The 27,889-nt window shown below is 55.2% G+C and overlaps 1 protein-coding gene across 5 annotated transcripts; it reads left to right on the plus strand.

The window, feature by feature from the left end:
• Window positions 1–3,502: 3,502 nt before the first annotated feature.
• On the plus strand, window positions 3,503–27,175 carry LHX6 (LIM homeobox 6). Of its 5 annotated transcripts, none has more exons than XM_027035028.2 (10): window positions 3,505–3,795; window positions 4,949–5,020; window positions 5,418–5,600; window positions 5,960–6,081; window positions 14,856–15,076; window positions 17,640–17,740; window positions 17,961–18,056; window positions 18,275–18,449; window positions 21,568–21,671; window positions 26,613–26,784. In XM_027035028.2, the coding sequence occupies exons 1-10, from the start codon at window positions 3,712–3,714 to the stop codon at window positions 26,631–26,633; spliced, it is 1,179 nt and encodes a 392-aa protein (XP_026890829.1). In that variant the 5' UTR covers window positions 3,505–3,711; the 3' UTR covers window positions 26,634–26,784. The 5 variants fall into 5 exon arrangements, with proteins under 5 accessions (XP_026890832.1, XP_026890829.1, XP_026890830.1 ...); XM_027035029.2 differs by lacking the exon at window positions 3,505–3,795 and adding an exon at window positions 4,000–4,633; XM_027035031.2 differs by lacking the exon at window positions 21,568–21,671 and having other exon boundaries at window positions 3,503–3,795; window positions 26,613–27,175.
• The last annotated feature ends 714 nt before the right edge of the window (window positions 27,176–27,889 follow it).

The raw sequence follows: 27,889 nt of genomic DNA on the forward strand, positions 1-27,889 counted from the left end.
GGGTCTCTAGCTTCCCCCCCCTCCCCCTGGCTCACATTACCTTCCTAAAATTACACCCCAGTGGGGCGGAGCCACTGCTGGGGGTGGCGGGGGGGCCCTCCCATGAATTCCCCAGTTACTATTGAAGCCTCTTTTTAAACACAAACCTTGGATCAGGTGGAGAAGGATGGAAAAATTCACCTCGGAGGATGAGATGATTAGATCCTGTTTAGTGAGCAGGAGAAAGAATAAGGTGAAGACTAGATGACATTGTACCTGCAGGATACTTCTGACGACGTGCATGCACGATGCCGATGACATCGTATATACAGACTCCCCATGACCTTATACCGTAAGGCATTTATACAGTGCCAGAAACCGAGGCAACACTTTTAAAATATTAGTTTTTAATAGATGGTTAATTGTCACTACGATCCTGAGAGATAAGTGTTGGTATCTCTATTTTGCAAGTAAGGAAACTGAGGCTCAGAGAAGCCAAGTGACTTGCCCACAGTCTCCTGTAGGAAGAAATCCAGTATCCTGATGGAATGCACTGAATTTGCTAATCCTAATTTTGCCGAGCTCACTCCTATATGGACTCTTTTCCCTGCTGGAGTCGGGAGTTGTTAGAAGAGAGATTTCGTTTCCAAAGTAAGTTCACTTGTGTTCCTTTTTGAAGTCAGGCAAGCCTTGACTTGGGTTGGAATATTGGCTCTGAAGCTCCCTTAGGTAAGTTATTCAGAAGAATATTCGATTATTTGGTTGATGTATGCCCTGCCATCCTCCATAAAAAAGAAAAACTGATATGGCATCTGGTAGAATGACGACTGGAAGATGTAGCCCGTCCGGTAATGACAGGAACCCTTTCACATGGATCATTTGCTCAATTTTCACATGCATAAGAAGTGGACTCTGTTGTCATCCCCACTTTGCAGATGAGGAAGTTGAGGCTGAACCAGGGACTGAATGCCTGGTCCAGAGTCACCCGGTATTAAGGGGCAATGCTAAGGCTGGCATCACAGCAGTCTGGCTCCAGAGTCTCTGTTTCTCACTATTGAGGTTAATGCCTCTTATTCCAGTAGTGATTTTCTGAGCACCTAATCTGAATTCAGGAGCAGAAGTGCAGAGTAGGTAAGAGTTTGGGTTCTGGAGTCTGAGCGCTAGAGCTCGAGGTGGGGCTCCTGTAAGCTTGTTTCCTCAGGTATAAAGTAAGTATAACAGGGGCACCTGGCTGGCTCAGTCCGAAGAGCATGTGACTCTTGATCTCAGGGTGGTGAGTTCGAGCTCCATGTTAGGCACGGACGGTACTTTAAAAAAATAAGTACAGGGGCGCCTAGGTGGCTCAGTTAGTTGAGTGTCTGACTCTTGATTTCGGCTCAGGTCAGGATCTTGAAGTTCGTGGGATAGAGCCCCGCAAGGGGCTCTGCACTGACAGCACAGAACCTGCTTGGGATTCTCTCTCTCTCCCTCTCTCTCTGCCCCTCCCCCACTGGCACTTTCTCTCTCTCTTTCTCTCTCTCTCTCTCTCTCTCTCTCTCTCTCAAAAATAAATAAACATTTGAAAAAAATAAGTATGGGGCACCTGGGTGGCTCAGTCGGTTAAACATCCGACTTCAGCTCAGGTCATGATCTCGCGGTGCGTGAGTTCGAGCCCCGCGTCGGGCTCTGTGCTGACAGCTCAGAGCCTGGAGCCCATTTCAGATTCTGTGTCTCCCCTCTCTCTTTGACCCTCCCCCGTTCATGCTGTCTCTCCCTGTCTCAAAAATAAAATAAACGTTAAAAAATATAAAAAAAATAAGTATAATAACAATCTCCTTGTGGGGTTGCTGCAAGGGCTGAAGAGAATAATATAGTAGCTGAGTTTATTACTCAAAAAGATAATAAACCAACAGGTAACTGAGAGAGAAGAAGTTGTTCATCTGACATTATGTGGATGCCTGAGGGTACACGTGTATGCGTGTACACATGTGTGTATATGACAAACCTCACTAGCTTGCACATTGCCATGGAGCTCTTTGTATAAAAGAGGAGGGTTCAGAGAGAAACTTTTCACTCTGAATTTCTGTGCCTGAGAGTAATAAATGACTAGGAGGGGGTGGGAGGTGCCATTGGCTGGGGCTGGGGCTGATTCTGTGTATCTTGGTGTCTGTAAAGAAACCGTATTTGTTTCTTTCAGGGATACAGGTGTGGGTCTTCAGTATGACATTGCCTGACATTTGTGCCTATGTGTGTGCATGACTGAGGCTGAAACTATTGGGAATCCTGTGTCTGCAGAGTTATATACGCTGTTTCTGCCTTTAAATGGTTATCTCACCAGCTGTAGGGATGTGTGTATCTGTGGGTGTCTGAGTAAAGGACAGGAGGTTTTACACGGGTTTGGAGCTATGTAGGTGTAAAAACAGTTGTGTGGGGTGCACATTTGTAAATGAGGGCAATTAGGGGTGTGATGGAACGCGTGATGGCTTGGAGGTGGGGTGTTGCACTGTCTATAGGGTCGGATCTAAGTCTGAGTGTGCATTTTCTTTCCAAGAATGATGCATATTTACATGTGTCTCTCTAGGCTAAGCTTGTGTAGAGAAGGGGGCTGGAGGCTGTGAGTGTCCACTTGTATGTGTATATTGTAGAGTGTTAGTGTGTGTAAGGCTCTGTCCTGGAGTCTGAGGGTTTGTGTATGTGTGTGTTTAGGGGCTCTGTCTCCTAGCCACGTGCCTGCCCCCCCCCCCCCGCCTTCCCCATCTCTCTGACTCTCCGTAGAACCCTACAGAAGGTGAGGTGAGCATTAGACCGGATGGCTCAACAAATCCCGAAAGGCAAGGGGATATCCCAGGCGATCCCTCCCAGGAGAATTCAGGGAATCAACCCCCCACCAGCCCCCACCCAGCCCAATCCCATTCAGTCCTTAGGAACCAGTACACTCTGGTTGTTACGGAGCGAGGCATTTGTGCAGGTGTGTGTGTATGTGTGGATGCCTTGTGCTCCGGTAAATGATGTGAACAGGTAATCATTTCCATCAGTATGTCCACAAACGTACAGGAGGGTGACTGAGTGAACAGAGTATAACGTGCGACTGTAGATGGAATCCATCTACAGTCCAAGGTGTGACCATGGGTCCTTTTGGTACCTGTGAGTGGGGCTGTGCCTGAGGGCTGTGGGTGCCCCCTGCGGGAGGGGCGGCAGTGAGAGCTGAGTGGAAGTGGGGGTTCTGATGCCTTTGTATGTCAGCTGTCTGAGTCTCTGTCAGCAGTTCTGAGGCTCTGTGTGTCTATATGTCGGTGTGTGTGTGTCTCTGGGTCGCTGCCTCGCTGTGTGTGTCTCGCTCTGCCTTGGCGGGGAGGGGATTGGTCACGCATGACTCATCTTGAACCGAGCGGGGCTCCAGCGGCAGGGCGGCCGCCGCCGCAGCTGGAGGGGGAGGAGGACGAGGAGGAGGGAGAGGAGGAGGAGGACGACCAGGAGGGGGAGGAGGAGGAGGAGGAGGAGGAGGAGGAGGAGGGGGCGGGGGCCTCTCCAAGTTTGTCGGGACCTTCTTCCGAGGCAGCGGCGGCGGCAGCCGGGGAGGCCGGGGCTGAGCGCGGGCCGGGGGCGGGGGCTGGGGCCGGGCCCGGGGCGGCGGGGCCGGCGCCTCCGCTCTCCTCCAGCTCCTGCTTCAGCCTCTGCTCCCGCTGCTGCCGTGGCCCCTCTCTGCGCGGCCCTCCGCGCTGCGTGCCCGCCGAGCCCGCCGCTCCCCGGCCCATGTACTGGAAGCATGAGAACGCCGCCCCGGCGCTGCCCGAGGGCTGCCGGCTGCCGGCCGAGGGCGGCCCCGCCACCGACCAGGTGAGCGAGCGAGCGAGTGGGTGAACGGCCCGGGCCACTGTCCGGCAGGGGCCGGGCGGCGGGCGGCCGCGGGGAGGAGGGGTTCGGGGGTGCGCCTGTGAGTGTGTGTCTGTGAGTGTGTGAGCGCGCGCGAGCGCGGAGGGGGGGGGGTCGCGGAAAGCGGGAACACATTATGCAAATGTTGGAGGAATTTCTCAAAAAGCGATTTAGCAAAGACACAGGCGAATCAAGAGGAGGCGAGGCGGGTATTGTCCGTCTGAATAGGCGCTGATAGCGCCGATGCGCCGGGGGTTGTGCTGGCGCAACGCTGAGAATCCCGACGCGGGGCCGGTCCCGGGCGCGCCGAGGGGCTGGAGGGTGCTTTTTCCTCTTCTTGGACGCCTCTGTTTTCTCTTTTTGGTTCCATTCCCCCCCACCCCCCCGCGAATCTCGCCCCCGTTTTGCTCCGGGTTTCCCTCCGACTGGCCCTCCAAAGGCGCCTGAATTCGTGTCAATATCGCCGCATCAATTTCGAAGCGCGTGCTGGGCTGGAGGGCTGATGCTCCCAGCGCTCCGGGTTTTATTTTCCTCAAACGCCTCCCCCCCCCACCCCCACATCTCCTTTTTATTTTCTTTCTTTCTCTCTTTTCTCCTTTTTGCATTTTGTGTCGAGAGGAGGAGAAGGGAGCGAGGAAAGGGGGGTGGGTGGAGAGAGAAAAAATTCGATTTTTAATTACTACCATTAAAAAATCAAATTTGCAATTCTTTGGGCGGCCTGATGGATCTCACTGATTGACAGTTGGAATTGACACTCTGGCTACCTCTTATCTTGGGCATTCACGACAATTTCTAATTGCAGGTAGTTTGTGTGTGTGCGCGTGTTTTTTTTCCCCCTCAGAGGCTTGGATTGCAAGGGAACTAAGCGATTACTTCAAGAGCCACGGGTTAAGTGCAGGGAGAGGGGGAGAGAGAGGGAAAAAAATCCAATCCAAATTCAAATTGCTTCATTAGAGAGACACCGCTTTTGTGGGGAAGGGCTTTAAATGCCCACTACAAAGTTAAGACTCATTGTTCCGCGCCGGTTTATATAACAGGCGCGGGGAGGCGCTGGGCTCAGGCTGCGCGGAGCCAGTTGTGCAGCCGCCGCCGCCTGAGTTCCCTCCCCCTCCCCCAGGTGATGGCCCAGCCAGGGTCCGGCTGCAAAGCGACCACCCGCTGCCTTGAAGGGACCGCGCCGCCAGCCATGGTGAGTTCGCTCGGCCCTGCCTTCGATCCCCGGTCCCCCGGCTGTCCCGCCCTGGGGACCTTGACCGGCCTTCCGGCCCCGAAGCCGCTGCCCAAGCGCGGGGGGACTGCGGGAGGGCGCCGCCCCGCTCCGAGCCTCGGTTTTCCGGCCGGAAGTGTTGACTTTGACCGTCCCCAGCACCCAGGACGCGCGGGTTGAAAGTTGGGGCCGTCCCTTCCTCTCCAATAGGCCCTTCCATTCCTATCCTGTAGCCCATAGCGCGGCGACTCGGGAGAATTTCGTTGTCGACTGATGCGCTGGGGCCCCAGATTTGTCTCCGAGGCGGCGGCAGCCTCGGGCACCCACTCGGCTGGGCGCTCAGCTCAGCGTGCGGTTCTCCCTCTCTCCCCGACTGCAGGCTCAGTCGGACGCCGAGGCCTTGGCAGGCGCTCTAGACAAGGACGAGGGTCGGGCCTCCCCTTGTACACCTAGCACGCCATCTGTCTGCTCACCGCCTTCTGCCGCTTCCTCCGTGCCGTCCGCCGGCAAGAACATCTGCTCCAGCTGCGGCCTCGAGATCCTGGACCGGTATCTGCTCAAGGTGAGCCAGGGGCGGGGTGTTGCGTGTGTGTTGGCGGGGTGTGGGCTGCAGCCCCGAGGACTGCACGGAAGCGGCGCCGGTGCCAGGTCCACTAAATTCCTAATCCTGGTTCAGCCGCTGCCTGACTGTGCGGCTTTGGGCAAATCTTAGAGCCTCTCTGCCCCCTCGGGTTTCCGTCTGAAAAATGGGAAGAGTGTATGTCTACCTTCCTAAGCTCCCTTGTTACAGAAGGAAAGTAGGGCAGCCTCCGCACCTTCAGACCTTCAGCGACCATCTCAGCAAACGGGGCCGGGGAGGCTGGGGCCGGGAGTGAAAAGAGGCCCGCGCTGAGCCGGCCCCCACCTCCGCCCCCTCCCCAGGTCAACAACCTCATCTGGCACGTACGGTGCCTCGAGTGCTCCGTTTGTCGCACGTCTCTGAGGCAGCAGAACAGCTGCTACATCAAGAACAAGGAAATCTTCTGCAAGATGGACTACTTCAGGTAGGCTGCCGCCGCTGGGCCAGCAGTGTCGCCGGAGGCAGGCCCCTGGCGCGCACGGAGGACCCTTTGGCAGCGCTTGGTCTCTGGCTCCGGAGCCCCGATCCCGAGTGCACGCCCTGCGCGCCGCGGGGGCTCAGCCGGCCCGCTCTCAGCGCCCCAAAAGAGGAGCTCCAGGCCGCGCGCCGGTGCAGGCACAGGTCCGGGCCCGCGACCCGCCTCCGGTTCCTGCGGCCCACTCGCTTTGGGTCGCGTCTCTGGCTCCGTCTCGGGTCTTGCAGAGTGTCTGGCTCCGGTTCCGACCTCAAGCGCCGCGGTCCAGCTCTGACGTCCTGGTCTCTGGCTCCGACCCGCTCCGATCCCAGACGCGATCTGGCTGCCCCTACAGTGCGCTTCGGCTCTGGGTTCCAACTCCCGCTCCGACTCCAGCCGCGCCGGCATCTCTCCGGGGCCGGACCCTGAGCCGGGCTCCCGACTCCCGCTCCGGCTTTGCCCTTGGCTTCGCTGTGGGTCTGGGTCTTGGTCGGGGGCCCCAAGCACTAGCCTCGCGGCTCTCATATCCAAGCGCCTCTTCCTAAGCCCCAACCTCTGTCTCCGGCTCCGCCCCAACTCAGACCCTGGCGTCGTTCGAGTGTCGCATTTCCAGTCTGGGATCCTGCCCGGGTCCCAGGCGCCTGTTTCAGTCTCAGCTCCGTCGTCGTTTCGGTCGGGGCTTCAGCCTCTGCGGGTCTGGGCTCTGACTCTGAGCCGCCGGGAAGGTCAGGGTTGTCGGGCACAGCAGTCAGGGCCGCGAGTGGGATTACCCTGGGCTGGGCCCTCCGAGCTGCAGAGCCGCGACTGGGCAGCTCTCGCCCCGCCGCCTCATCTCAGCCCCGGCTCCTAACCGCCGGCTCAGGCCTGACCTGGTCATGGGGTCGAGGTCACAGCGAGGTCAGGGGCACAGCCGCCTCCGCCTCCAGTGTGATCCCTCCGGGAAGCGTGAACCTAACCTGAGGCAGGGCCACTAGGCCTACGGAGTGGGGAGAGTGGAATGGGACTGTTTCCTGGGAGGGATGCCTGTCCCCAAGGGCTTTGTCAGGAAGTGGTGAAAGCTGTTCCCCTATAACCGCTACCTAACCCGCAGACATCCCTCCCATCCTTGTCTCTGCGGAGGTCATGGCTTCAGTCTTCCTAGAAAGACCCCTGGCCCTGAGAGTCAAGGAAAGTGGTGGCGGGGGTGGGGGGGGGGGTAATTCTTGCCTCCTTGCCTCTGGTTCTGAGTCTCCTTGGCACCTGGAAAGAGATCTTGAGTCTAGAGTGAAGTTTGCAGCGTTTGGGGCTGGAGTACTCTGGGAAAAGCATAGGAAGCATGATTTCAGAAGCGGACTCTTCCTTTTGTGAAAGATCGTTGCAGCTGAGGTGTGCGTTGGGAGAGGGGAGCTCGCCCAGGTGGCCTGGGACTCAGCATGCAAGGAGCATATTGTGTCTCTCTGTTGTCCGGATCTGTGCAGTGCCACAGGAGGAATGCATCACTGAGCAAGGTCAGGGGTATGAGGACAGTGTGTGTACTCCTTTATGACCATTTTTGTCTTTTAGTTTAAATGTGTGTTAGGAGTGTGTGTCTCTTTGAATGTTGGGACTTTGCGTGGTGTGTGTGTGTGTGTGTGTGTGTGTGCACGCGCGCCAGGTAGTCAAGACACGATTACATCTGTACAGGGACGCAGAGGTGACAAGGCAAGAATTCCGAAATCTCATCATTCCTGCCCCCCCTTCCCCTTCTCTGAGGGAGCATTCCTGCTTAAGGCCTTAACCCTGGCATTGAGGAGCCAAGGGTGTGATGTGAACGTGGGTGTGTGGATGTGGACCGCCACACGTGTGTGTCAGAGGGGGTTATCCTTGTGTGGTAATGTAACAGGAGCATGGTGTCTTTCTGCACTGTCCCATCCGACTGCTGGCTGGCTGGGCAGGAAATGAAGGTTAGAGTCCCTGTCTTGCCACATCCCTGCTCTGTGCCTGACTCCGTTTGGTTAAAAACAAAGCCAAAAAAAAAAAAAAAAAACCCAAAAAACAAATAAGAAACCAAAAGCCAAGCCAGTTGCTGTTTCAGGGCTCATGGGGCTCCTCAGCTGGCCAGGGACAGGGCTCCCACCCGGGGCACCCAGCAGGATGGTATCTCAGCCTCCTCCTGCAGAGTAAGGCAGGGCTAGGTTCCTCTCCGGGCCCTCCCGGTGATGGTGGACCTGGCAGCTTCATAAACCACTTGTCCACACTTCCTCGCTGTTTCTCCAGCCTCAGCTTGTGCCCAGGATGGACCGAGTCTTCTGGGACACTGTGCTTTACTAGGCCTTCAAGGAAGAGTCAAAATTCAGGTCCTGACCCTGCTGTTCAGAGCCTCCACTGGCTCCGGAGTCCCCCTTCCCACTGCTGTGGTGGGATGTGTAGCTATTGCGAGTATGGGCAGTAAATGGGGTCTGCTAGGTCAACAATCACTGTGTGACCTTGGTCAAGTACTACATCTCTCTGCCCTCAGTGTCCAACTTCCAGGATTGTCTGTCTGAACTGCCAAGGAGGCCAGTGCAGGGAGAAAGGCTCCGTAGCGCCTCCCTAAATGGCAGGTGCTACGGATGCCTGGATTGTCACCATTGGCACCACTGGCAGAATGGGTGCTGGGCACAGTCCCCTGATAGCATTTCCTCTGGTGGTTGGGGGAGCAGGGCTTGTCTGGAAGGATGGGGCCAGGCCTTTTCTAGGTTGCAGGTTCTGAGCGTTAATCCTTTTCCAGTGACAAGAGCCCCCCAAAGCAAAACTAAAACAGATTTTGAGGTAAGAGAATGGACGGGATAAAAGCTCACATTCCTTGGGATGTGGGAAGAATTGGGGCTCTCCTGATCATTTCTATCCCAGCCAAGTCTCCCGGCAGGCGTAACCCATCCCCGACAGTGCCACCTGTAACAAAAATGACAAAACCCACAAAAAAGGAAAGAAAAAGCCGTGGAGCGCCAGGCATGGACTATTGTCTGCTCTCAGCAGCAGCCCAGGCTCAGGGTGGCTGCTGCAAGGGAGTTTTTCCTGGGGTGGCGTGGGAGGCAGACCTCTTCCTCAAGAGCTGGGGCTCAGGGAGAGGCCATGCACTGAGTTTCCCTAGCCCTCTGCCTCCTGAAACCCAAGGTCAAGGGTCTGGTGGGATAGGGTCTGGAGCATTCTGCCCAAAGAGAGACCAGATTTCTCAATGGGACAGAGGGAGGGAGGAAGTGGCCAAGACCTCATGGAGGGGGCACAAGGGGGCTTCCATGGTCCTCTAATCTCTGGTCTTATCCCTTAGGGGAAGGTTTCTCCGCTTTTCTATCCCTCATCTTGCCCCTTCTTTTCACACCCCCCCCCAATAGTCTCCCTTGGCAGAGCCTGGTGTTGGTGGCTCAGGAAGTCAGAAGTTAGGAAAGCTCTCCAAACTCACCGGGGAAGGAGACTGCAGAGCACAGAGGATGCCCTTAGCAAGACTGCTAGCCCTCCTGCCTCAGTTTCTCCAACTCTCTCTCTAAAGAGGGACCTCAGCAGCCCTTGTGGCCTCAATCAGATTCCCAGTAACCCTTGCTCCCTGAGCCCTAGCAGAAAAAAAGAAATTACCACCAGGAAAATATGATATTGCTTTTAATTTCTTCACTTTTTTGGTTAAGACCGTTTTCTTTCTATTTCCTTCCAAGAAGTGAAGAAAAGGCCTGAGGGAAAAATAGCATTCCTTCCTGGGCCATTCATATCTCCACTGCCCTCAGCAACCACAACCTCAGACAGCTGTCTCTACCTCCGACCCCCCCAACCCCCCCCCACACACACACCTGCCGCTGCTGCCTGCAGCAGTCCAGGGCATGGACTGATCTACAGTGCCTCCCCCTTCAGCTTCCTGAAGCATCATGCCCATTGCATGGCTGGGGAGACTGATGTCCTGGGGAGAGAGGAAAGTGGAGCCCAGGGTCACACAGTGAGAGGGGGTAAGAGGGGCTGGGCAGGGGTGAGGATACTGCTCACCAGAATGTATAGAACTCTGCTCCAGCCAGGAATTGTTAACTCATTGCATGCTTTATCCCAGTGAATCCTCAAATCCACCCGGAAATTACCATACTCTCATCATCCCCACCTTAGAGGAGGGGAAACTGAGGGTCTGAGAGGTGAGGCCATGCAGCTAGTAAGTGGCAGAGCCTGGGTAAGCCCCATGGCTGTGGACACCACCATCCCTGTGTCTAAACATTCTGTACTGGTCTTTTATAGGGGAGATGTGTCAGCAGTAGCTCTCCCTACAACATGTGGCCGGTGGAGTGGCAAAGACCTCTCTCTCCTGGCCCTAAGCCCTAAGCCCAGTTCCGTTGGCTTCCACAGGGAGCACCAGCTCTGGTGTGTGACTCTCCCTGGATGGGCCCTGGGAGGACTAGGACAAGAGTGACTTCCTCAGGGGCTGTGACTAGATCAATTTTGTCAGGATCAGGTCACCATGGTTCCTGGCCCCCTTGCCTCCTGCCCATTTGAGTGGGGAATAAAGGGTTAACTACTGCTCTTGGCGTTGATACGGGTGGGGTTCAGAGAGTGTCCTGGGCTGGGCAGCCGGCTGAAGTTCCTGTCCCTGGCTTGGCCCATGTGACTTAGGGCAAGCCCTCAGCTTTCTCTGGCCTTCCTCCTAGAGCCCAAGCTCCAACCGCGGGCTCCTGCGGGAGAAACCCACCCCCTCCCCCAGAGCGAGGGTCCCCAGGGAGGCTTATAGCTGGGAAGCGGCCCCCCACCGCGGCAAAGAGCGGCCCAGCGGCCGCCAGCTGTTGGGGGACAGATGTTGGGGGAGTGGAGAGAGGAGTTCTGGGGAGGGGCCTAGGGCCGGGACCTCCGAGGCGCGGGGCGTTTTAACCTCGTAATTGCTGGTTCTGTTTTTTCTGAGCTGCTTCTCCTAAGAGTTTGCCTAGAAGGGAAGGAGCAGAGGGGATAGGAAGGGCTCCACCTCCAATCCACCTTGTTGGACTCTTAGAATCTCCCCACGGCCAGCAAGTGAGTGTCCTGAACGTAAAATAATTGAATTCTGGTTTGAGTTTCCCCACCGGCTCACCAGCTTTATAACTAACATTGGCCTTCCCACTCGAGCTTCGGTTCAGCTTCGGGTAGCTTAATACGGGGGAAAGGCTCTTTCGTTTGAGGCTCATTCACCCAGCAAATAATGACTGAGCACCTCTCGGTATCCAGAGAAGGTAGGCCAGAAGAGCGAGTTTGCCCTGGCCAAGGGCGCACAGCTCCCTCTGCACAACCGCGAGTACCCAGACGTCTCTGGTCCCTCCTCAGGGGAGAGAGGGCAAGGAGACGCGCGATGCCCACCCCACTCCTTTCGGCAGTTGCCAGGATGCGAAGCGTCCATGCCCCCAGCGCCTCAGTCCTTGGAGCCTTTACCCCGAGGTGCGCGCCGGGACCCAGGGAGGCGCGCGCACAAGGCTGGGGGTGGAGGGGCGGTAGCCGCGCCCCCTAATCCCTTTGGCGCTCCCTTCGCAGCTCCCGAGCACCCCATTCTTGAAGTTTCGTTGTCTCGCCGCCAATTTCGCTGCTTCCGGAATCCCGCGGCTCGGGCCTCGCTGCCCGCCTGGGAAGGAGTCAATCGGTTTGTCAGAGCCTCGATCCGTAAGCCTCCTCGTGCCCCCTTGTTTGTGCCACTGACCCCTGCCCTGGGTGGAGGATACGTTTCAGGAGCGGCCCGCAACGCACCCAAAACTGCATAATGACCCCACCCCCACCCCCACCCAAGGATCCTTCGCAAAGGTGATTTCGTTGACTGGGCGGAGCCACGGCGAGCGCGGGCAGATCCTAGGGCTGGGGACAGCTCTTGTCGTTTGGGGTGACATGTGGAGGGTGAGAAAGTTGCTGAGAGATCACTCGCGGCGTCCTCCTCGGAGTAAGCAGTGCACAGTGTAGGCGCTGACCGCGCCCGGGCGTTGCGGACTTGGTGAGCCGGGAGATCAGGGGTGTGCGGGGTGTCGTGGACTCCTCTCTGGCGGAGGACGAGGAATCCCGTACAGCCTAGCGCGGGGACCCGGGGTCGGAGACTCTGGCGCAGCTCACGGGGCGGGGGCGCACGGAAACCACAGGCTGGAAACGCAACCGCTCTCACCTGGAGTCTGAAGGCCGGGGACCTTCCCTTCCCCGGCTCTCCCCTCTCCCTGGGAACGCACTCTCTGCCTTCCCGAGCCCGCTGGGCCTCAGGCCCTACGCGCGGGACTTTCTGGGACCGGTGGCTGGGAGTAGGGACGCGACGGGGGTAAGACCAGGTCCCTTTCCAGTTAATACAACTGGGATCCAGTCCCTACCATCTCCCGCCCTGCTGCTTCAGCACGGTCTAGGTTCCTTTTGCACCTCAGAGCGGACCTCGACCCTCGCCCCACGCTCTTTGTGGTCTTGGGCAAGTCACTTGTCCGCTCTGAACCTCCCATTCCACGTGTGCAAAGCGGGTGCTAGAGTCTCCACCTCACGCGGTTGCACCAAGTCGAGGGTGTGCAATGAAGACCTTGCGCCCTGGGTCCCTGAATCGCTTTCATGGCTCTGCACGCTGCTGGCTTCTCCCTCCTCTCCAGGGCCGGAAAGTGCTCCTAATCCGTGTACAACGAGTCAGGCAGCGGAACCCCCAGTCCGCCCCGCGGCGAGAGTAGGCAGGGGTGGGCTAAGCGGTTTCCTCTCCCCTTTACTGAGGGATTGGGAAAGAAACCGCGGGCTGTACTAGGCTGTCCCTGGGGAAGCCGAGTTTCCAAGGTCGGGAGCCGCCTCAGTTTAGGGGCGGATGACCCAGCAAAGGCGCACAGTGCAGCCTTAGCTGAGCAAACCGCGCTGCCAGGGACAGGGTCCTCCTGCGGTCCTGGTCAGAGACAGTGGCGTTAGAGTTACGTCTGGGAGCCGGGCTGGCGGAGGCCTCCGCGCTCCCTCTTTCAGTTCAACCCAAGATCGTTTATTCAATTGACAGTTGCTTGCATTCGGCAAGACAGGCGAGGCTGTAACCAGAGTGCATTTGCCGGGCTGTTTTCTCCCCACAGTCACAAGCATTTCCCAACGCTCCCCCGGGTGCAAGTGTGCGGGCCCTGGGGACACAGGGCAAATCTTGGTTCTCTCCTAGGATTGCAGGGGGTGGGAGGGAGGACCGAAGAATCTGACATTTACAAACCTGCCTGACCAATGTTGAGAGCCCGGTGCTGGGACTGGAGGGCTCTGCAGGGAGGGGGTGTGTGAAGAGCACAAAGTCTGTGCAAAGACCTGGGCCGGGAAAGTGCTTCAGAGGGGGCCATAGAGACCTGGCACTGACCTTCCATTGTGGCTACCTGGGACTCCTGTTTGGGTGTGGGGTGGGGAAAGTTAGGGAGGAGATGAGTCTAAGAGGTTATGGTCTTCTGGGCTTTGTAAATGCCAAGGCTCTTGGACCAGATCCTGAGGTAGAGTGGAATCAGCAAAGGATTTTAAGCAGGGCAGGGTAGGATGCACCGTGCGTGCTGGAAACTTCTCTGTGGCCACTGTGTGGAGGAATGGTTGGCAGGGGTGGTGCTGGAAGCAGGGAGATCAGGGCAGATACTGGCCTAGGAGGGCAGCTGTGGGACTGGAGACGAAATGGATCCCAAAGATACTTAGGAAAAAGAACCAACAATGCCTGATGATCCGTTAGATGTAGTGTTGAGGAAAGGGAGGAGTGAATGATTTAGGTTTCTAAGCTTGGGGGGCTGGATGAGTGGTAACATCATCCCCTGAAAGAGTGTGCAGCAGAGGAAACCGAGGCCTAAAGGGCTGGGACAGGGTCAAAGGATGAGTCATCCACTTAAGGAACAAACCTTCCCAGGTGCTCAGGGGTCAAGCCTTGGGCTGACTTCTGGGACAGGATAAACCAGACTCCTGCTTCTTCTTGGAGGGGCTCGCAGTCTGGTGGTGAAGGGAGTCATACCCAAATAGCTGCACCGCGAGGTGGGAGAAGATGGGGAAAAGGCCCAACAAGGAAGGCTTAAGGGGGAGGAAGCATTCGATCTGCCCCTCCCCACCCCCCCACTTTTTTTTTGTCTTTTTAACATTTACTGTTAGAATGCCATGGGGCTCCAGAGCCTGGGACTGGCTGGGTACTTAATAGACTTAGACTCAAATAGTACTTAGACTCAAAGTACTAAGTACTAAGTGGTAGTCATTGCTGTTGTCACTAGTTCGGCTCAGGGCAAGGAAAGTGAGCACTCAGAGGGGTTAAATAATTTTCCCAAGGGCACAAAGCCCGTAAGTGCATATCTGTCTATGCTTCCAAGAAACCCTGAGCATCTCTACAGCTGGGGTACGGTTTATTCATCGTGGGTTTCTAGCCTTGCAAGCTGTGTGACCTTATGCAACTTACTTTACCTCTCTGGTCCCCAGTTTCCTCATCAGCAAAATGAAGATTAGTTGGGATACGCAACATGAAACACTTAGAATCTTGCTGGGCACGTGGTTAGTGCTCAAAATTTTGCCCGTTATTGTATTATTACATTTTCCCTAACACTCATGATATATTTGAGTGAACAGATTAGTTATACATAAATATAAGGAGTCATTGTAGAAAGTTTGGAAAACTCAGAAAAGCACTAAGAAGAAAATAAAACCACCCACCAGCTCACCTTCAGAGTAAGCTGGTGTCTGCAGGGGGCTGGGGTAGGGGGCAGATCCAGGCAAAGGGAAATTTGTGAGTGAGGGAGGCCAGGAGACAGGGTGCCAGCGGGCCACTGGGAGGTGGAAGGGGTAGCCTGTCTGAGCTTCGCCACCCCCTTTCCTGCCCCGGTGTCCCGCAGCCGATTTGGGACCAAGTGTGCACGGTGCGGCCGACAGATCTATGCCAGCGACTGGGTGCGGCGGGCACGCGGCAACGCCTACCATCTGGCCTGCTTCGCTTGCTTTTCGTGCAAGCGCCAGCTGTCCACGGGCGAGGAGTTTGGTCTGGTCGAAGAGAAGGTGCTGTGCCGCATCCACTACGACACCATGATCGAGAACCTCAAGAGGGCCGCCGAGAACGGTACCCAACCCGCCCCACCCAGCACCCTGCCACACCTCTGTGCCCCGCCCTCTCCCACCTCAGCCCAGCTCCCCAGGCACTGACCACACTCCTCTGGGAGCAGGCGCTTCCTTTATTGCCTGGAGACTGAGTGGGCGTGGGGCCGTGCACGGCGCATGCGCTTTTGGCCCACCATTGCTTGAGAGCCTGCAGTGGTAGTCTGTCTCTGCAACTGTTTCCTCATCTGTAAAATGGAGCCAATGAGGAAGCACCCAATGAACCCTAGAGCTGATTCTCACAATGGGGCAGCCTACTCCACCTTTAGACAGTTCTGGTTGGCCTGAGGGCTAATCCCTTCAGGCTGCCTGGAACTGGGCATGGGCCGGTCCTAGAGAGATGATGCAACTCTGTTCTCCCAACTCCCATGCCAGCAGCTCCAAGCCAGAGGTTTGGGGGGCGGGGTTCAGCCTACACTGTGAGGGAGAAGGCCTTTGAATCTGGAGACCTGACACCAGTTTGGCTGCTGGCATGCTGTACTGATATGTGAAGTTTCCTTTCTTATCTGGGCCTCAGTCTCCCCATCTGTGCAAGAGAGATGGGTCAACTAGAAAGATCCCTAAATCTCTTCTGGCTCCAATACTGTGTCTCCTCAAGACACATAGGCCTGCAGACAGGGTTCACATCTTCCAGGAATTGTGAGGACCGAGTCACAAATGGTTAGAAAGGGGTGGGGGGGGAATGGAGGCTGGGCTGAAGGCGGAGTCAGGGACCCTTTCCATGACTTTCCTGTCTGGGTCTTTGGAAGCCGCTAGCTTCTCTGTAATGTGGACTATTTTGTGTGATCCTTACAAAAAACCTGAGGAAGTAGCTGATGTGTCCCCATTTTACAGATGAGGAAATAGGCAGAGGTTATCTTCAGTATGTGATTTGCCAAAGGTTGCATCCTAGAAGGTCTGTTTTAACTCCAAAGCCCAGGCTTTTAACCACCATCCCATACTACCCCATTCCTGAGCTCCAAGGACCGCTTAATCAGGCCTCATTAAGCAAGGGAGACTGCTGGGAGGTGGCTGCCCCTGTAAGTTTCACTTTCCCGTCTAAAAGATGGCACAGCAATCCTTGTCCTGCCTTGTTCTCCTAAGGGACATTAATACCACAAAGTGTCTGTCCCAGCCTCAGGGCCTCTTGGGAGGTGTGTGGACCACCCTGCCTCAATTTCTAGCCTGGGGACTAGTCAGGAATCCCCAGAATGTTCCAAACCATGGCCACACCAAGGCTATCACTTTCTCCTGCCAGCATCAGGACTAAGTGGGCCTAGGTGGGAAGCAAATGAGGCTGGGGTTGTATGAAATTACCCGCAGTGGTGGGCAAGTCAGCAGTGGCGCTGGGATGGAATCTCAGGAATCAGGGCTCCCCCCATACCATGGCCCATCAGTGACCCCAGGCTTCTTCCACATCTGGACCTATCAGGGCCACCCTTTCCCACAGCCTGGCCAGTTACAACGCTAACTCTCACATCTAGGCTGACCCCAGACTCCTACCATGAAGGCTTGGGGCCTCAGATCTCCTTTACTGAGCAGCCCTCAGTTTTGGTTACTGGTTTTCTTTTAAACACACCCGTCCATCATAGAAAATTTAGAAAAGATGGTTAAGCAAAAAGAAGAAAATAAAGATCACTCTAAATGTCACCACCTCTCATATCTTTAGTATATATCTTCCCAGATTTCCACCCATGTATTTATGGTGGCATGTTTGTTTGTTTTTTTCCCCCAACATAGTCTTCTTCCTAATTAAAAAAAAATTACAGCTAGTTGTGTGAATAGTGCTGGAATTACCGGTGATTTTTATTTTCTTCTTTGTGCTTACCTGAATTTTCTGAGTTTTTGAGAAGGAGCATGTATTACCTAGAAAAAATCAGGTATTAAAAATAAAATGGGGGACTATGTTTAGTGTGATTGTAAAAGTAATAGAAGTGGAAAGAGAATGGCTAACATATGCTCCAGTTAACGAAATTAAACCTTGGAGAAATAAAGGGACATGTGATTGTTGTTACAACCTCAAAACTTACAGAAATATTGAAACTAGAGCCATAATTGCACTCTTCAGAAGTAACCACTGCTAGCACCTTGGCGTATATCCTTTCAACTTTTCTGCTTCCATACATTTTTACAAAATTAGAACCGCAGTTCTGTAACCTGCTTGCATCTTAACCTCCACTGGCCTTTGGTTTCCCCAGTTTAGCTAAGAGGGAGTCCCCTTGGGGCGCTAGGGTCAACCACTAGGCGAAAGGTCTTGGTCAGGGGTTTTCTTCTCTTTGAGCTTTAGTTTCTTTCCTCTGCTGTAAAATGGGGCTGTGAGACAGACCCAAAAGGCACACCGAAGGAGCAGTGTCTGGTACTGAGTAGACGCTCAGAAATGAAAGCCCCTTACCTAAAGACAGAGCTCAGGGACTAGGACTCTGGGATCCCCGCTCCCAGCCAACTCCGCTCCTGACCCTTCCAGGGACCAGCTGCCCCCACCCCCGTCCTTTCCAGGATGCCACTAGAAGAGATGGGGACGCGTGGTCAGCCACTTCTGTCACCCCCAGGGAACGGCCTCACGCTGGAGGGGGCAGTGCCCTCGGAACAGGACAGTCAGCCCAAGCCGGCCAAGCGCGCGCGGACATCCTTCACCGCTGAGCAGTTGCAGGTACCCGGGCCCGCCGCGAGTGGCCGGGGCTGTGGGTGGGGCGTAGACGTGGGCGGGGCCTAGAGGACCTCTGGCTCCGCCCCCTCTGCCCGGACCCGCGGGTGACGGGGCGGGGCCGTAGCTGTCTGGGGCGTGGCCTCCGGGCCGGAGCCTCTGATTGGGCCGCAGTCTGGGAGACCTCCGCGCGTCCCTGTCTCACTGCCCCTTTTGCTCCCGTCAGGTTATGCAAGCGCAGTTCGCGCAGGACAACAACCCCGACGCACAGACGCTGCAGAAGCTTGCGGACATGACGGGCCTCAGCAGGAGGGTCATCCAGGTGGGGCCGAGGGAGGGCGGGGCCTTCGGGTCTGGGGCGGGGCCTAGGGGGCCGGGGGCGGGCTCTCCAGCGCGTTGCTGGTCTCCAGCTGAGCCGCAGGCCCGGGCGCACGTGGCCGCCCTTAGCCAGGAGGCAACGAGGCAGTCCCGCCTGGGGTCTCCCGGCGGTGTGTCCGACCCTTTTCCGCGAGGCTGAGGCTGCTGAGGCTGTCGTTCCAGGTGTGGTTTCAAAACTGCCGGGCGCGTCATAAAAAGCACACACCGCAGCATCCCGTGCCGCCCTCCGGGGCGCCGCCGTCCCGCCTCCCTTCCGCCCTGTCCGAAGACATCCACTACTCCCCGTTCAGCAGCCCCGAGCGGGCGCGCATGGTCACCCTGCACGGCTACATTGAGAGTAAGTGACCGCCACAGCTAGACCGCCTAGCCTGCGGGCGAGGGGTCACGGAGGAGCGCGCGCGGGAGGTGGAGGCGTGGTGGGTGAAGGCCTTTCGGAGCCTGGTGGGTGAAGACGTGGGCTCTGTGGTCCCTCAGACCTAGGGTTTGGGGAGAGGGGCTAAGTTCCCAGTCTCCACCTTAGTGAGACGGGACCCTTCATAGAGAAAACCCATTCCGCCATTCAAAAAACACCTTCCAAGTACCCACTGTGTGCGAGGGCCCAGGGGCTAGGGAGAGAACAAGACGGGTAAAGTGCTTGCTCTGGTGGGACCTGCGCTGTCGTGGGAGAGAGAACACGGCACGATAACCAGACAGATGAGGGCATGGTTTTAATTGTGATGATTGCTATAGGAAAAGTGCTGGAATATAGGAATATAGGAATGTGTGGAGATGACGCCTCTCAGCAAGCTGAGAGTGGAAGGATGGATAGGAATTAGTGAGGCACCAGGAGAGGGGAGGCAGGAGTGCAGGGCAGCAGAGGAGATGAATGCAAGCAGGCCTTAGGCGGGAAAGCATTGTGGCATGGGTGTGTTTGGGGTTGCAGAAGAAGGCCCATGTGGTGGGAGTATCCCCACCTACCTACCCTCATTGAACCTTAGAATCCTCATTTGTAAGCTGGGACATTAACAATGCCTACCTCACAGGGTTGTGAGAATCCATTGATGTGTTCAGTAAATACTTTTCCATGCTAAGCACGGGGATACAGCGGAGAACATAACAGACCAACTCTGTGCTCCGGGGGGCTCACGTTCTGGAGTGGGACATGGGTAGAGAGACAATCAACTAATAAAGGAGGGAGGGCTGGCATGTCAGTGGGACTGGATGCCATGGGAATGATGGAGTGGGCCAAGGTGGAGTGACCTTTGAGCAGGGACCTGGAGGAGAGAGGGAGTAGCCTTGTGGATTTCTGGGGGATGAACATTCAGTGAATCTGCTAGGGAGCAGGTGCTTATTACAGATTTCCATTCCCGTTGAGCTTGTTTGTTTCCTCAAAGCTGGGTGTGACCAGAAAAATAGAAGTGGCCACAACATACCCACAAACATGAATCCTCCCTTCTCTGGCTCCAAGTAAAATGGAAAGGGAAGGAGGGGTCAGAGAGAGCCCTGCTGTTTCCTGAGCCCCGGCCATGTGCCAGACACTCTACTAAGCGTGTTTGTAAACATCAGACATCACTGTCTCATTGTGCAGATGAGAAAACCAAGGGTCCACGTAAGTGAACAGGAGCAGTGTTCCTTAATGGTTGATTGTGGGCTTTGGGGTGAGACTGTCAGGCTTCTAATGCCATCCTTGCCACTTACTAGCTGTGTGACATCAGGCAAGCTTGGTAGCTTCCCTGAATATCAGTGTCCTCATCTGTGAAAACGAGGACAATAAGAATCCATATCTCAGAGCAGTGTGTGAGCATCAGATGAGATCACTGACTTCAAGTCTCCAGCATTCAGTAGATGCTGGGTAACTATTAACCGCTCTTGTAATGGTGGTGGTGGCTCTGGCTGGCACAGCTGGAAGTGCAGATTCCTGCCTACCGCACCAGGCAGCCTGCTGGAAACCATGTCCGTTTGCGCTGTTCCATTTCTGAGCCACCTGCTCTGTAGGAGGGACTTTTCTTCCTTTCTTTTCTAAACAATGACTTATGTTCAAGCTGCACAGAGCCCATTGAACATCTAGTTCATCTGTTAAAGGTGCCAAGGACCCAGGACTCTCTAGATACCAGGAGTCTGGGCTACCAGCTAGCCCTTGCCATGGGGTTGGTAATGGACCTAGGTGACCCTCTTGGGAGTGGGGCCGTGGCCTTCAGAGTCCTGCTAGAACTCCCCACATACTTTGCCAATCAAGCCTAGATGTGTCTTTGACGCTCAGAGAAAGGGCTGAGGTCCCCTTTCCTCTTCCCCTTGAGGTGGAACCCAGCTTGGGGCAGGAAGTGTTGAGAGTGTTTGGACCTGCTCCCTCTTGCATGGCTGAATGACAACCTCAGCAGTTTGCTCTGCTGTTAACTAAAGTTACACAATTCTGAGTCTCCTGGGGTCTTAGAGCTTGGAATCTGATAAAAAGCTTTGGAATCGGACCCCAGAAAGATGCACGTACGCATGTCGTTTTCCATGTGATCGCAGGACTCCTAGAATACCCCAGGTTAAGAATCCCCAATGTCATACAACTGCCTTATTCTACAGATGAGGGAGCTGTGACTCAGAAAGGCACGGTGACTTGTCCTAAGTTACATATTGATTGTTAAGTCTCTGTACAGGGCTTTTCCCCCCTATGACCAAAGGGGAAGAAGTGTAGGGAAGAGAGAGGCCATGGACTTCTCCACTGTAGTGGTAAAGCACTGAAACATGAGAGATTCGGGTCAGATCCGAGGATGGACTTTCCCCCCACAGTTTTAGGTGTTGGAATAAGGTACAGAGATTCATGCCAGAAATATTCAAAGAGTACCTACTAGGTGTGGGACCTACTAGGTGTCATGCCTCATTCTAGGTACTGGAAATCTATCAGGATCTAGAGTCTGGAAAATTCTCGAGTCAGACAAAAATTCCTGCCCTTATTAGGCCTTGCATTCTAGTTGGCAAAGACAGATAATGCCAAGTAAACAATAGATATCTACAGTAAGTCAGGTGATGGTAAGTGCTAAGGAGGAGAAACAAAGCTGGGAAGGAGGACAGGGAGGGTAGAGGTGAGTACAGTTATAAACAGGGTGATCAGGGACAGCATCATTAAGAAGGTGATGTACAAGTGCAGGGTCCTCTGGGAGGGACACAGGTAAAGCCTGAGTGACACCTGGCAGGTAAGAAGGTATAAGGCACCAAGGGAGGATCTTAATAATGGGGTACAGCCTTGCATATAGATGTTAAATACATAGGAGCGTTTGTTTATCAGTGAGCTGGGCAGTTATCACATAGCACTTTATAGATTATAGGGATTTTCGTAACCCTCTGTTGAAGTTCTGCCCAGGGCCAACACAGCTGGTAAGTGGCCAAAGTGAAACTGGCCCCAGGACTCCATCCTGCTGAGCACAGGGCACACGGGTATCCTGCACAGAGGCTGCAGGATGGGTTCCAAGGCATCCTTTCGTCCACAGGTCAGGTACAGTGCGGGCAGGTGCACTGCCGGCTGCCTTACACCGCACCCCCCGTCCACCTCAAAGCCGATATGGATGGGCCGCTCTCCAACCGGGGTGAGAAGGTAAATGGAGCCAGGTTGGGTGTGGTGGGTGAGAGCCTTCCTGCCAGGGATGGGTCTCAGGTAGGCCCCATGCTGCTCTGTGGTAGATCCTCTCTGCCTAGCATACTCCAGCCCCCAGTCACTTGAGTGGCACATTCTATGTGCACAGCCCCTCCAGAGGCCTCCTCGTAGCCCCCCACCAATAAGTGGCCTTCTTTTTTTTCAGATTTGTGAATTTAGTTACTTGGCTCAAATCTTGTGGTTTCAGGAAAGGCTTGTGTCACACACCACCCTGCATCCCACCTGATACCCGTTCTTCCTCCTTCCTCCTTTTTGTCCCTGTCTGTTAGGAGTGGATACCCTTATCTTGGGGGAGGCCTAGAATAGCAGGCCGGGGGTGACCTTGGTCAACTGGCAGGGCCTTCTTTGTGTAATTGGGATCTCTGGTTATCTCAAGCATCAGGACTGAATATCCAGAAGGGTGCTTAGGTATGCCCCAGCCAGTGGTTTGAAAGCTTTGTTTTTAAGCACCTCACACTTTAAAAAAAATTTTTTTTCCATAACCTATAACACAGATAAAAGTGGATAGAGCTGCTCTGGGTGAAACCACAGAGTGGGTAGAAACCCCATCTCCCTCTCAGTGGTAAGACACCTGTCAGTGAGCCTTGCAAGCCTCTGTCCTAGGACAACCCCTCGTTTTAGGACTGAAGAAATTGAGGCCCAGCTTGCTCCAGGTCCCAGAGCCCAGATGGGAACCTATACACTTCCTCATTTATTCAGCTGACATTTGCTGTGCACTGACTTTGCCCAGTAGCCCCGAGTCAGTTGCCAGGAGCATAGAGATGAGGAAAAAGCATGGTTCTTGCTCCGAGGCGGTCACAGCCTGGAAGGGAAGCACACACAGTGTAATCAAACTGATGGGGGAGGCCAGGGAGCTGGAGAGCGGGGGCACAGCTCAGGAGAAACACAAGGAAGACTTTCCGGAGGGAGGCACTATCTGCCCCCAGGCCCGAAGACTGAATCAGAGTTCATCAGAGAAAGCATGAGCCACCATGGCTCTCGGGGAACCCTGAGCAGTTCAACATTGCTGGCACCCAGGCTTGGGAGGGACAGTGAGAGGTGGGGAGCTCAGGGCTGTCAGTGGGGAGTCTGGATTCTGTCCTGGGGCAGGGGGGGAGGCCCTGGAGGCCTCTTGTTTTATTGATTTAGTTTTAAAGATTTTATTTTTATTTTTATTAAGTTTATTTTATTTTATTTATTTTTGAGAGAGAGAACGCGCACATGAATGGGGAAGGGGCAGAGAGAGAGGGAGACAGAGAATGTAAAGCAGGCTCTGTGCTGTCAGTGCAGAGCCTGATGTGGGGCTCGAACCCACGAACCGTAAGATCATGACCTGAGCCCAAGTCGGATGCTCAACTGACTGAGCCACTCAGGTGCCCCTGAAGATTTTATTTTTCTAATTAAAAAAAATATTTATTTTTGAGGGGGGGAGGGGCAGAGAGAGAGGGAGACACAGAATCCGAAGCAGGCTCCAGGCTCTTTGCTGACAGCACAGGTGTGGGGCTCGAACCCACAAACCGTGAGATCATGACCTGAGCCGAAGCCCATTGCTTAACTGACTGAGCCACCCAGGTGCCCCAAGATTTTATTTTTTTAAGTAATATCTGTACCCAACATGGGGCTCGAACTCACAACCCCAAGGTCAAGAGTTGCATGCTCCACTGACTGAGCCAGCCAGGCGCCCCTATTGTATTTTATTTTATTTTTCTGGTTCTATTGAATGGAGGCCTCTTTTAGAAACATCGTAGTAGCAGTCCTCAGGGAGGCAGGGAGCCCCAGGAGTCAGCAGGTATGGTGGGCCAGGAACACTGAGCCCGTGCCTTCCAGCTGGAAGGATCTCCAGACACCTTCCAGGCCAGCAGAGCACCGTCTCGGCGTGCCTCAGAATCACCTGGGAAGCTTATAAAGAAGCAGGTTCCCCAGCCACACCCCTAGAGAGTCTGCTGGGGAGGCAGAGGGTGGGGGGCACTCCTCCAGGACACCTCCGCTTACTCTGCCTCCTGACTGAGCATCTGCTGTGTGCCAGGCTCTGTGCTGGGCACCATGGGGCAGGTCTGTAGTGCAGACAGCCTAGCTGGCCAGATGGATTTATAAATAAATGGTAGCATGTAATACAAAATCCCACAGGACTGGTGGTGGGTGAGCGCGCCCCGTGAACACCCGCCAAGATTGTCCTGATCACAGCAAGAGCTGCTGTTGCTTCAGCGACTCCATTCACGGCAGGTGCGTCACGGACCTTGTCTGATTGATGCCTTCCAAGCACTTTGTGGGTGTGGGGATGGCCATCCTTGTGGTGAAAATAAGGAAACTGAGGCTCAGAAGGGTGGCGTGCAGGGATGCCTCGAGTCTGTTGGACTCTGAAGTCCGTACAGGTCAGTCATCACTTCCTCTTGTGCAGCACTTTACACAGTGCTCTCTCTGACCTCGCCCATCACAGCCTCGCTTTGGGGATGATTCTGACTGATTCCGTTTCACGCCTGCAGAAACCTGGGCTCGGGGCAGGAGCTCACCAGCATCACACAGTGAGTGTGGGTAGAGCTGGCCTCGATCCTAGGACTACCGGCCTCAAAGCTGCCACTCTCCTGCGAGAGGGCACTTGTCCCATCAGCCCTGGCACAGGGACTGTAGAGGCAAGCTGGCACAGTCCCTGTCCTCAAGAAGGATGTGGCTTAGAGCAGGAGGTGAGCAGGGTGGCAGGGCAGTTGAGGTGACGGATGAACATGGCCCTTGAGGACCCAGAAGAAGTGATGAGCTGTAAGGGAGAAGCAGGGAATGGGAAGAAGGGTATTCCATGTCAAGAAAAGAGCATGTGCAAAGGTACAGAGGCATGGAAGAGCCTGGGTCTGAGGGACTGAGGGATGTTTAGTGTGGTGGAAGCCCGAGGAGGTGACAGGGGTCACATAATGAAGGGCCTGGACCAGGCCCAGAGGGGAGCGGAGAGGGGAGCCTTGGAAATGTTTAGGGTTGGGCTCAGCACTTGGAGCCAAGCCCTTGTCTCCTGGTTACTCAGCTAAGCTTGTGGTTATGTCTGGTTCAGTCTGAAGGATGAGCCAGTCTCGGGTCTGGCAGCTCTTGCTGTACAAGGTTTCTGGCCCCTGGGTTTGGCTGCTGAGCCAGAGTTTTCTCCTGCTGGGCCTCGTCCCCAACTTCACATCCAGCAGCTCTGGAAAAAAAATGTCTCTCCCTCCTTCGTGACCTCCCACCCTCTCCCTATCAGTCCTTCCTGCCAGCTCCCGGGGACCTTTTCTGTCCATGTCTTGCCAAACCCACAAGACCTGGTTATGTGTGATCAGGGCAAGACTGCATGGACTTTCTCCCGAATGCCTCCAGGCCTGACTGGCCCAGCTGTGAGGAGACTCAGTAGGCCCTGGGGCAGGCCCCTGAACCCACTCAAGACCAGCGCTGGCCCAGCAAGGAGGACAGTGTTCTGAGCATTTGCCTGGCGCATCCCCTGCCTCCGCCATATCGTCATTTGGCCACACACTCCTGAAAGTTTCCAGAACCGTACTTCTTCTTGGTCATGTCCCCCGATTCCACAATTTCAGAGCTTGGAAAGCTCTTAGAAATCAGAGCCATGCTGTCATCGATCAGATGGAGAGACTGAGGCCCACAGAAGGTAGGGTCTTACCAGAGTTATCCCTCTTGAGACAGCTTCTCTTAATAAGAGCCCAAAGCCAGGCATCCCAGAGGTCAGAGAAGAGCTCACTGGGGTGGGCCAGTGTGGTGTGAGCTCTGGAGTCAGCCAGCCTCTGAATCCCAGCTCTGCCGCCCTCTCACTGTGAGACCTGGGAACACAATTAGCTTCTCTCAGCCTCCATTCCCACACCCACAAAATGGGGAGAATTATCGTTGCCGCCACCTAAGGTTGTTGCTGAGAGTAGATGCAATAATGTAGGTGAAGGCTTTGGCACAGTGCATGGTACATGGAAAGTGCCCCATAGATGTTGGTTATTTCCATTATGCCTATGGAGATCATCACCATTGCTTTCCTCCAGATCCTCCTCATAGTGACTGATCTGGAACGTTCTTGATCAGAAAATGGAACGGCCATATGGCCATGCCTACTGGATGTCCCTGGACCCCTTGAAAGCGCCTCCTGACACGTTACTATGAAAAGGCACCTCCCATTGACTAGCCAGCCAGCGATCCTTGACCTGAACTTCAGGGGAACTGGCCTTGTTGGTGGCAATGAGAAGTCAGCCAGGTGCTTTAGGTGGAAGAGGGAGAGGGAAAGGGGCAGACAGTTCCTGATCGCCCGCTGTGTGTCAGGCACCTGGCCGCCTTTTGGCTTGGTGATGATGAAGTGCGTGAAGGGCTTGGCCCGCTGCCTGATGTGTAGTGAGTGTCGATGACTACTGTCCCCATGGCCTCGCAGAAGCGACGTGTTACAACAAAGAGAGCTTGGTCTGGGGCCAGTACTGTGTTGCGGGACCCAGGGCCACCTCTGCCTAGCTGTGTGATTGTGAGCTTCCTGACTTGCCCCTCTCTTGCCCCCCTCAGTGCCCTCCCCGTCAAATGGAGACAATGGCGGGATGCGCCCATGGGGTTGAGTCTTCTGTTACATAACGTCAGGAAGGCGCGTTACACGGCACCAGGAGCAGGGCACAGTGCCCAGTAGACATGTGCTGCTGCCCTTGTGTCTCACTGAACCCTCCCCATTCTGAGAGAGAGGTTTTGTCATCCCCGTTATGCAGATGAGGAAACGGGCTCAGAGAGGGGCAGTGAGTTGCCCAGGGTCTCGCCGCGAGTGACAGAGCTAGGATTGGAACCCAGATCTGGGCCCCGAGCCACCCTCATTCTCCATGCCTTCAGAGGACCTCTGGGGGGGGGGCGGGGCTGCAGGGGGCCAGGGCGGGGGTGTCAGGCCCCAGCTCAGCCCCCTCCCCCTCCCTCCTCTCGCAGGTCATTCTTTTCCAGTACTAGCTCCGTTGGCACTTCCGCATCCGTCCGCGGGCGCCCCACAACTGCCCCGCAGCCGCCGGAAGCCGGTGCCCGAGCCACTGCCAGGGGCCCACCCGCTCCGCACCCGCCCCTCGCCCACCGTCCCGCCCGCCGCCAGCCGGGCCCCCGGGCCTGGCCTTCCCTTCTCCTGCTGAGAACCAGAACCTGCCAAGAGCACTGCGGAGTCCTCCTCTCCCAAGGCAGAGCTCCCTGAAATTTGGAATCAGGGCGAAAACAACGACCTGTGTTTCCACTTAGACAGGAGTCATCTTCAACTTAAGCTGATTACAATAGCAAAAGGCCAAATTGAACCGTGCAACGCCAACAGCCTTCTAATTTACAGGTTTTCTTTCCTCCCATATTGGCCTTTATTTACTACTTCCTTGCAACCATCTCTGAATTCTGAATAGCCGACAACCCCCCCAATGTTATCCACTCTGTTGCTTTTGTCTGGAAAACTCTACAGTGTTTGTGGGATGTCCCCAAAGGAAAGCTATGTTCTAATTTTATCATTTCCATCTGTCTGGTTATGTCAAGTTAATTCAGAGAGAGAAGAGACACTGACCAACCCTGAGAGGCCCAGCAGGGCAGAGATGGAGCCCTGCCCAGACCAAGAGGCAGGGGATCGGCAGGGACTGGGGGGAGGGGGCGGCAGAGGCTCCCACTGGAGAAGCATGTGGCATAGTGGGCTGGGGGAGGCACGAGCTCTTTTAAGGAGAGGGAAGAGAAAACTCGGGGTGTTTAGGGGGAAGACTGTTCCTACCTAGTCACCCAGCCATATACACGGAGCTGGTGTATGAAACGCACCACGGCATTTCTGAACGTTTCGGGGTTAGAATCGGGAGCCCTCACTGGCTACTTGTTGACTCCTGATAGGGGCGTTTGGGTCATGTCTTCCTTGGAGGGGCCGTTCAGTGGAGGCGGGGCGGAGCTGGAGAAACAGAGCCCTGGGAAATGGCAGAATGCGGATTCTGAACCCGGCTCTGAGTAGAGAGAAGGGACCTGCTGCGGAGGTGAGTGTGCCAAGCCTAGGATCCCAGCGGGCACTCCCCACCACCCCTACCCAGAGCCAGCCCCACCCACTCCCGAGAATGCAGGCCAGACACAGCTGTGCTCACATCCACCCCGCTGTGCCGCAACTCTTCCACCCCAAACAAAAGGGCTTCGGCTGCACAAGACCATGATTTATGTTTTCAGGGGACGCCCATTTGTCCCAGACTTCTCCTGTAATTTCAGAA

The sequence above is a fragment of the Acinonyx jubatus genome, chromosome D4 (genome assembly GCF_027475565.1).
Source record: "Acinonyx jubatus isolate Ajub_Pintada_27869175 chromosome D4, VMU_Ajub_asm_v1.0, whole genome shotgun sequence".
NCBI classification, from domain to species: Eukaryota; Metazoa; Chordata; class Mammalia; order Carnivora; family Felidae; genus Acinonyx; species Acinonyx jubatus.

Bases quoted from the DNA above. Each gene is read 5' to 3' on its own strand.
- LHX6 (XM_027035031.2), top strand. From the start codon at position 3,712: ATGTACTGGAAGCATGAGAACGCCGCCCCGGCGCTGCCCGAGGGCTGC. The intron at 15,077-17,639 runs GTACCCAACCCG...TGTCACCCCCAG, and splicing joins CAAGAGGGCCGCCGAGAACG to GGAACGGCCTCACGCTGGAG. The intron at 17,741-17,960 runs GTACCCGGGCCC...TGCTCCCGTCAG, and splicing joins TCACCGCTGAGCAGTTGCAG to GTTATGCAAGCGCAGTTCGC.